The sequence below is a fragment of the Suillus subaureus genome (assembly GCF_016647635.1).
Source record: "Suillus subaureus strain MN1 chromosome Unknown BJ212scaffold_242, whole genome shotgun sequence".
In the NCBI taxonomy this organism is placed as follows: domain Eukaryota; kingdom Fungi; phylum Basidiomycota; class Agaricomycetes; order Boletales; family Suillaceae; genus Suillus; species Suillus subaureus.
In genome coordinates this window covers 5,549-15,079 of record NW_024538798.1, presented here as the reverse complement: position 1 = coordinate 15,079, position 9,531 = coordinate 5,549, and the positions used below count along the sequence as shown (strand labels likewise).

The following is a 9,531-nucleotide window of genomic DNA, read 5'->3' as shown; positions in this document are numbered from 1 at the left end:
CTCGAGGATTGTCTCTCCGCTTTCGACGTCCCACTGCCTTGCAGTCCCATCGGAAGATCCGCTCAACGCTTTCCTACCATCTCGGCTCCAGCAGACGGACCCCACATTCTGTGTGTGTCCCGTCCATTTCGCAATGACCCTGCCTTTGTCGACATCCCACAACCTAACTGCACCATCCTGACTTCCGCTAACCACTTTCTTCCCGTCCGGAGACAACGCCATACTCTTCACTGCACTTTTTCCATCCTGCCAGTCTTCTCCTATTTGTTTCCTGTTCTTCAAGTTCCATACTCGCAGCGAGCCGTCATCTGAACAAGTGAGAATCCGCTGTCCACCTGGCAGGTGTATGACGCCCCAGACCCATCCAGTGTGTCCTTCAAATTTCTGGTAAGACTTAATTACTGATGCCTCTTTCACTTTAGTGGTAGATGAAACCATGCCTGCTACCGAGTACAGCGCCATATTAGCTCTCATCGATCAAATTCCAAAATCAGCACTTACGAGGACAGCAGCAATGGGCAGGCAGCAGGGCACGGTGGGTGTTTCTGTCAAGAGTTGAACTCGCCGCTTCCTGGTACGTTCTACATACCTTATCCTCGTGTTCGCTTCACAGCTCATACACAGCATAAGCTGTGCAGCTGAAGCGCCCAAGAATCATATGTTTTCGGTCACATTCCGTGACTCTCTCAGTCGACATTTTCAATATACGACATGTTCATCACATACATTGCTCCAGTTTCAGGCATTCGGGTCTACATTCTCCACCTTGTTATGACATCTTCTGTCTTCGTCATTTACCATAACCAGCGTTTTCAGTTACTCCATTCAAATCCCACAGGCATGTCTTTCCATGTATCACTCTCTCATGTCTACTTTGAAAACATACACTGTCTATCGCTTCTCTCCTGATGGGCGACTGGACTGATTATTATTTGCAGATGGAACAATGTTGAATGACCGAAATCCTGATGTTCGGAAACGCCCATTCGTCGCCCACCACTGCATCCCTAATAATCCGCGTAACACGTATCAATCCCACCGCCCGAAAACTGCCCCAGCATCTTCTCACACGCATATAATCCATCGGGGAACTTGAAGCAAACACAAGGATCAGAGTCAAAGGAGGTAATTGAGAGGTGATGCTGCATTTACTGAATTCGAAACTACGAGGACGAAGGAAAGAGACGGCACTGTGTACAAAGTACCCGCTCTTACAGCCAAGACAACCAACCACGCACCAGACGCAGACGTTTTCGGACCTGTAAGTGATGCTAAAGGGAAGGCGTGTGCGGTGGACGAAGGAACTGGCGATATAGAGCAAGAAAATAAATCTGTTTGTCCAGCTCTCTTTCTTAGTATTGTTCCGTTACGCTCAAACGTCACAGTCCAGATTCCAGGGATCTGTAACACCTTGATGTGGTTTGTATGTCCAAGGCGCATCTGGAGTTGAAGGAGCTCTTGGATCCGCGTATGATGAGATGGGTTCGCTCTTGTGCGTAAATACTCTTCGTGGTTGCGTACCGCCCTGTCTCGGAGGACCATGGTAATGAAATTTCCTGTTAGTGTGCGAGCTCTAGAAACGCTTGTAGAAGCACACATTAAATTTTATGTCAGCATCATCCACTTGAGAGGAAGGGTTCTTTGCCAGCTGGAGATCGTCAACCACGGACGACCGTATCATAAAACCGGACGAAAAAACATCTACTGAATAAGATCAAGCTAGTAGCCTGATAGGATAGCCATGGATATATTTTATCGCAGTAAGATATATAACAAGGTAGCAGAAGACCTGGTCGTGTATGTGAAAGTAGGACTGGGTGTGGATGAATGTGACGCCTCCAAATTTCCACCTCCTCCCTCAAGAGGGACAACCACCAGCTCATGATGCGGTCAAACACCACCTATGCTCGCACGTAGGGGAACAGCGCACAGGGCCGAGTTCTGACGCAAAGGCCTCGAACCATTGTCTATTTTGAAGCGCCGGATATAAAGATCGAGTGATGTCTGTGTTAAGAAAGCGCAGGGAAATGAAAGGAAAGGAAAAGAAATACTTACCGTGCTAGTGCGCAGTAGCGGATCAGAATGATATGCGTGCACGGAGTCATAACACACGGTATCCATTTCCATGTCGGTGTGCAGGTCATGTGGAACGGCTCCGGAGAGATCAAACAAACTTCAGAATGCCTGTGAGGGAAGAGGACGATAACCCCCTCGTCAGCGCGAACGAGATATTCGAGCAACAATATATGGTCCACAAGTAACTGTGGGCAATAGGTGAACTCTAGTGCTGACTTCCAGGAACCGGAAGACTAGCCATTGTGTACACTGCAAGATAACTTGAACTGTAACAAGACATGCTGGGTTGGCAGGTGTATATTGCGTCGTTCTGGGGATCCTTAGCACTTTAGAAGAAAACTAGACGTTAGCTATTGACAACTGTTACGAGTAGATGACCGCTTTCAGCCTATAGAGTATTGTTTGTATCTTTGGATATTCTAGATTGGATTGGACGTCTGAATCGGCTGACGTTCTTGATCTGATATATTCGCCTATTCTTCTTTCTAGATATCGCAGATATGGACTTGATTAATTCACGCTTTTACTTGAGGCTAGTTGTGTGAGTGATAGGGCGATGATTGGACGTTATCGAATCACAGATACGGACTGATCTAATTCACAATTGTTAGTTCAGTACGTACAAGATCGATGTATTATACAGGCAGGAACGCATAGATCATGGCACATATATGAATCCTAAGACGAACTTGATCGCGATTGACTTTTGGAATCTGGGGCTGCTTGTGTGAGCGATAGTACCGTATACGATGGCGAACACGTCTGTAAGTAATTCATCCTGCTCCTTGTCCGCGGGCTCGTTGCCGTCGACGCTAGCATGGCCTGGGATCCACCAGACGGTCAGTTGAAGATCGCCTGATGCTTCTAGCTGTTTTGCTAAATAACCGGTTAGATGACGGGCGCTAGCTCAGAGGGAACGCCCGTCAATAGTAGTAGACATTGAGGACGTACGGGAATGCTTCGCAGTGAATAGCCTCTCATCTTCTCTAGTTGTTCGGAACTAGCTAATCATAGACTGTGGCTTCACGGAATGTGATCATATGGTTTTTGGGCGCTTCTGCTTGCACAGCCTATGCTGTGTGTAAGCTGTGAAGCGAACACGAGGCAAAAGCATGTGAGATGTACCAGGAGGCAGTGAATTCAATCTTGACAGAAACACCCATTGTGCCCTGCTATCTACCTGTCGTCGTTGTTTTCGTAAGTGATGATTTTGGAATTTGATCGATGAAAGCTGAGATGGCGCTGCACTCGGTAGTAGGAATTCTGGAGTATGGCCTCGCCCACTAAAACGAAAGAGACATCAGCGATAAGGCCTCTTCAGAAATTTGAAGGACACACTAAATGGGTCTTGGGAATCATACATCTGCCCGACAGATGGCGGATCATCACTTGTTCAATGGACGGCTCACTGCGGGTATGGAACTTGAAGAGCGGGAAACAGATAGGAGAAGACTGGCGGGATGAAGAAGACGAGTTGGATGAAGAAGACGAATGGGACTCGGTTGATGAAGAATGGCTGAATGCAGTGCACAGTATAGCGTTGTCTCCGGACGGGAAGAAAGTGGTTAGCGGGAGTTATGGTGGCGCTGTGAGGTTGTGGGACATCGACACAGGCAAGGCCATTGCTAAATGGACAGGTCATAGAGATCGAGTGCCGTCTGTCTGCTGGAGCCGAGACGGTCGGAGAGTGTTAAGCGGATCCTTCGATGGGAGTGTAAGGCAATGGGACGTGGGAAGCGGAGAGACAATCCTCAAGCCGATTGTGACTGAGCACTCATTAGTGCGGGCAGTCGTCTATTCACCAGATATGACCTTGATTGCGACTGGTGGACGTGATGGGCCCTCGCCTGACAGACCCAACGAGTGCTCCATCGAAATCTGGGACGCAAAGACAGGCAAGCTTGTCACAACTCTCAAAGGACACACATGGGAAGTGCGTAGCCTGGCTTGGACCAAGGACGGAAAAACGCTCATCTCCGGGTCATACGATTCCTCCATTAGGACATGGGATACCACCAAGTGGGAGCAAATTGCAGTGCTGGATAAGCACACTTTCCTTGTCCTTGCCATTGCAATATCACCGAATGGCCGCATCCTCGCAAGCGCATCGTTGGACAACACAGCGCGATTGTGGAACCTCGACAACGGACAACCCATCGGTTCGCCTCTCGAGCACGCAGAGGGAGTTCGTTGCGTATCATTTTCTGCGGATGGAAAGCTACTAGCAACCGCCTGCGAGGGCGAAACTGCGTACACATGGGATGTTGCTACGATTGTTCAAGAAGCTGGCCTCGACGACCTTTTGTCAGATTCAAAGGTGAGTTGACGAACATGTCTCATGGTATACTTTCTCACAACTGGATGCACTCTGCCAGGCCAACAAGTTGGCACTCCGTGTATGTGACAAATTCATAAAAAGATATTTTGCTCAACATATACACTCTAGGCTGGTGCTGCACCAAGTCTGGCCCAGCGACGTCCACCTGCTTATCGGATACCCCAAGGTTTCTTCAATGGAGTCCCACCAGATCGTTCTCATGTACGTCATCACTGTCACTTTGAGTATTATCCTGACCTCCGTAGTTTCAGTCCTCGGCACGAAGCCATTCCCACTCCTCAGCACAACCAGGCAGCACGCTTCTTGCCCGCTTGTTCCACCGCAGCCCCTTTGATGCCCAGGATACGTCACCGTCCTCCCCTCTCAAGTGGGCTCAAGCCCTTTTGAAACGGCGTGGACAAAGTAGTGAAAGCACCGAGTTGCAAGGGCGCAGCCAAGTTGTTGAAGTTCCGTGTGCACCAGGCCAACGTGTATGTTGCTTCTCCTTCTCAGTTCTACTCCACCTAATATCACGTAGAGAAACGCTTGCGCAAGGGAGAAACGGAAAAGACTAATACCCTTGAAGAACCATACTGCAAGCAGCTCACAGCCTCCCAGGCCCAATACCACGCAACAATCCGGCACAGCAACTCAGACCCAGCCATCTTTGCAACTACAGGCAGCTGTCTTCAATTCATCCACTGCACCTGCTGTCGGTGATAATACCGCAGCTACAAGCTCAACACCCTCCCACCCTGACGTAATGCTCAGACACGCTGGACTCTGGACTCGTTTCTGGCTCTTCATTGGTTGTCTGTCTCCTGAATACCAGGATGGTCGTCATTAGTATACGATTTCCCCATCTCCTATGATGATTTCTCGCCCACCTCTAAAATATTACAGCTCTCGTCGATAAGGGCTGCCTCTCTGCTAGGTCGGATTGGACGTCTGTGGTATTGATGGACATTTGAATGATCCGATATTCACTTCTCATTATCGTAGATCCGGATTTTATTGATTCATACTTCTACTTGGGGTCATTGTGTGAGCGATAGGGCGATACCATTGATTAGACGTCCAGCTCTGTGACGGATGTCCGCATAATCTGATATATTCTCCTACTCTGTTCCAGTATCACACAGGACCTGGCTCATCCACACTTTCGCCTAGGGTTTTAATCGTGTACTCTCATTTTTCCATGTCATCAGGACGAACGAAAGTATCAAGTTTCAGGTTGCAGCATACAGCTGTGTGTCATCGTATGTGATTGCGGCTGGGTCCATCCCACTGCTGCCGGATGTCGATGAACAAGAAAAATTCTTCAATAATTATAACAGGTGCTAACTGCAAACGTACCAATATCACAAGTATTAATTATTGGCACACTCGGTGTTCTTTAGAACGCAACTGCTTTCCAGCACTAGGTCAGTAGACTTCAAAAACCATCATCCTCGATCTCCTCACACTCACCTTCTACCTGTCCATGATACTCAGTAGTCAGAGTCATAATCCCTTTCGTCGTCGTCACCCTTTGCTTCTTCCCGTCGTTCCTTGGCACCTTCTCGCTCTTCTTCTGCATCCCGGGTGAGTCGGAGGCCACATGCATTTCGTATCCCCCGCGCGACCCATTTGTCGCTCAGCCCCTCAAGCATCAACTCATATGGCCTGTCATCACTTTCATCATCAGTACATGCAACATCATATGAAATACCGACAGCAGCGAGGAGAAGCCGTATGCCCCTTACGAGTGATCGTTGATATGCAAGCATGGCCTCTGAGTCGATTTCAGCAGGTTTTTCCAGTTCTCCGAACAATGCCTCGTGAACGTCAACGACTTCTTCCGCTTGTAATTCCACTCTTCCGCACTCGATGCGGTGCCAACGTTCGCCATAGTTCCAATCGCACTCATCATAGCAACCCCAGCATAAGGTCTGCCACCCATTGTACGCGTACACATGCGGAGGACCGCCCATCTTGAGCTCTTTTTTGATAGTAACTGCATTGTCTGCCATCGCAGATGGGCGGCGTTGGATCTTGTACCCGAGGGAATACTGCCATTCGACCTCTGACCGACGCGAGCGGCAGTGGTATTTAAAATGCACATCAATGTACATTGGTGTAGTGGGTGAGTAGATCCTAACTATATGATCAGTGGAGCGCGGCTGTCGATCACCATGGATATCAGCAATGGAATACAGTATCAAGAAGCTATACGCACTTCCTCGTCGTCGAGCACCGTGTCATTCCATAAAAAGGTGATGCATTTTTGGAGTGTGCCGTTCTCAATGTCCATTTCATCCTCGATCTGAGAAACGCATGCTTTGACGCTGTCGAAAAGCCAAGCTTCATTGGAGCACTTGTCGTATGCATACTGTTCAGAACCGTCTTCTGAGCCATGCTCAAAGCCCTTGCGTGACACCGAGACAGCTGTGTGGTACTTTTGATTGGTATGGAGACGATTGATGGAATAATTGGTCCACGCGTTCTGTGTGGCGCGAATTGGGTGAAGTAAGGGACCAAAGTGATGTTCCGCCAGTTCAAGTCCTTGTAGATCGGTTTTAGCTGCTGAAGGACCAGCACTATTTGTACTTGCAGGCATGATGGAGAGTGAGGTACGTGCAGAGCCTACTACGTGAACGATTTGGATTAATGGTGAGGAAGTGATGCAGTATATTGATCTTCACGTGATCGTGATACTTATAGTTGTTCGCTTCCCCACTATCATAGCCAGAATTCGGAATATCTCCCTTCACTGGATGTTGAAAGACACAATAGATGAATCAGTCCTAGAAGTGCCCTTTCTTGGCATCCAGACTATTTCATTCAGCAAAAGGCTCGGATGGGATGGTACATAACATCTGGCATGGAGTTTTCCTTTTCAGTGTGCTTTTGATGACGTTGCCTGTAGCCAGGCCGCGCTCTTATGGTGCGCATAGATCTACATGCTCACGAATCTGCAATGCAACTCTTCCAGCAACATGGACGTGTCTAGGAAAACTTCCTCTATGTTGACATATGTTGTAGTTGCTCGAGAAGGGGACACGATCTACGGCTGTGCATTGACTCAGGAGGGGGTACAAGAGATGCTATTTCCGCGATATTGCACGGTGAATGAGGGTACCACAGCCCAGCGGCAAGACTGGACTGGTCAATAAACGGTAATGGCGAGAGATACTATCTATCATCTCCATAGGGCTTTAAACACCGGACGCATTGATTTAGAACGTGAACCAAATATGTCAGAACAAGCTGATAAGCTATTCCTGCAGCTCAGAAGAGCAGCTGGACGTCCTTTCTGAGGTATTGAGTGACCATCATTCTTGTTTCGTCCTTCAAATCTTGATCAGCAATGTGACAGACTGGCTGGCTTTACAGATGACCTATGTGAGTGATTGGGTGATGTCATGGGATGGTCGTATGTGATGGATATCTGCGTGAGATTTGATACGGTGACTTCTCCTACCTCTCCGTTATAGATATCGCAGGAATGAACTTGGAAAATCATACTTTCGCCTGGGTTACTCGTGTGAGTGATAGGGCGATCAGATTCACACCTGTAATTACTCGACACTCATTTCTCAATCTTCCTGCGTTTCTCCCATCCACAGTCATCCAAGTCACCAGTTTCATTGACGAGCCCTGCCTTTACGAAGGCTTTAAAGAAGACATCGTCGACCGTTGGAAGAGGCATTGGACCGTTGTGATACGCCAGCCCATTGTACTTCGGGCCGCTTCACCCTAGGCAACAAAACTTGATAGCGATCCTACCCTTCGGGTGGGATAGAAATGGAATGGTTTTTTCATGTTGGTGAGTGAGTTGACTTGGTGTGCTTTTTCGCCTCCAGCGGCTCTCTGAAACGCGTGATCGGTTCTTCTTTTGACCAGGATTCGCAGTTTGGTGGCATCATGCGGATGAGGGTATAAAACGGTGCGTGAATCCGAATCTTCCAAAGTACATAAGACTGTAGCAAGCTCTGCTGCAAGTTCGCCTGATGCAGAGATCTTGACTTGGAGTCAATGCTTAGGGCGGGCGGGCACCGCCTATGCCTGTCCTGGCTGGGCCGTAGTAACCCCTTCTCCAAGTTTCTTTCAGTACTTTCAACCTCCTGCGGTGCCGAGCCTTTATTTTCGACCAACTGGATCCTATCATATTAATCGCAGGGTTTACGCATCATGGACTAATCCATGCAAACCGGTGCTGCAAACGATACTGAGTCTGCATTTGACGTCTTTTTCGTGAAGCAGCCAGACCCTCTGACCTGCATCTGAAGTTACTGTTAAAGATCTTGTAGATGAGTACTTCGTAACGCTCTTGAAAATACCTAGGATCGATGGCTCATCGGAGGGCCAGATGGAGCGTCAAGTCAAGATGTTTCGTCGGCTTTTCACACAGCTGGTCAATACCTCGTTCTACAAAGTTGGTGCGTGCTAACACGATATAAATTACTTGACGTGCAAAACTCTCCATGACATCATGCATGCGACGATATACTGCATGCTACATAATCACCAGAATACACCTGGATGATGCACCCCCCTTATTCCTCTGATGCACGTTCGGCCTCTCCCTCCATGACTACAATTCGTGTTAAAAGAAGAATCGAACCCCTGCAACGCGAGACTCATGTCCTCAACCTCTTCATTGCACTCAAGATCAGTGACTATGACATGTTCTCACCGCTCCACACTTTGTGAAGGAATGACCTTTTGACGTTGAGCAGCTGGCTAGAGGATCTTGTTGGAGAATTTTCATGGAAATATCGTGCTTACTTGCCCTCCCACTATGAATTCCGGGGTGTTCTACGACGACGACAGACTGGGTTTCTAGATTCTGAATCCGAATGTGAGAGCACACCGTGTTCGAATCCATTCAGCAAGTTGTCCATCTCGTTCACGCTCATTTCGTGTTACCATTGTCGTACATTGTGTCCCAGTGACATGAGATAAATATGACAGGTTGGAGGTCATCGCAAAGGCAATCATAGCGCAGGTAAAGATGTGGCACAGTCTGGTATCCGTATCATACATAAGGGACGGTTCAAAATACATCAGAGGGAGTGGGACGAGTAGGTAGGCCACATCAACGAGAGTCCATCGAGAGATGTAAAGGCACGCGACTCGTGGATAAGGAGAAAATC

General features: G+C 48.2%; 1 protein-coding gene across 1 annotated transcript; it reads left to right on the top strand.

Moving 5' to 3' along the window:
* Nucleotides 1–8,667: 8,667 nt before the first annotated feature.
* BJ212DRAFT_1407442 (uncharacterized protein) lies at nucleotides 8,668–9,090 on the top strand (the record flags this gene model as incomplete). The annotated part of the gene is made up of 1 exon (XM_041337436.1): nucleotides 8,668–9,090. The coding sequence occupies exon 1, from the start codon at nucleotides 8,918–8,920 to the stop codon at nucleotides 9,086–9,088; it is 171 nt and encodes a 56-aa protein (XP_041185400.1). The 5' UTR covers nucleotides 8,668–8,917.
* Nucleotides 9,091–9,531: the final 441 nt, after the last annotated feature.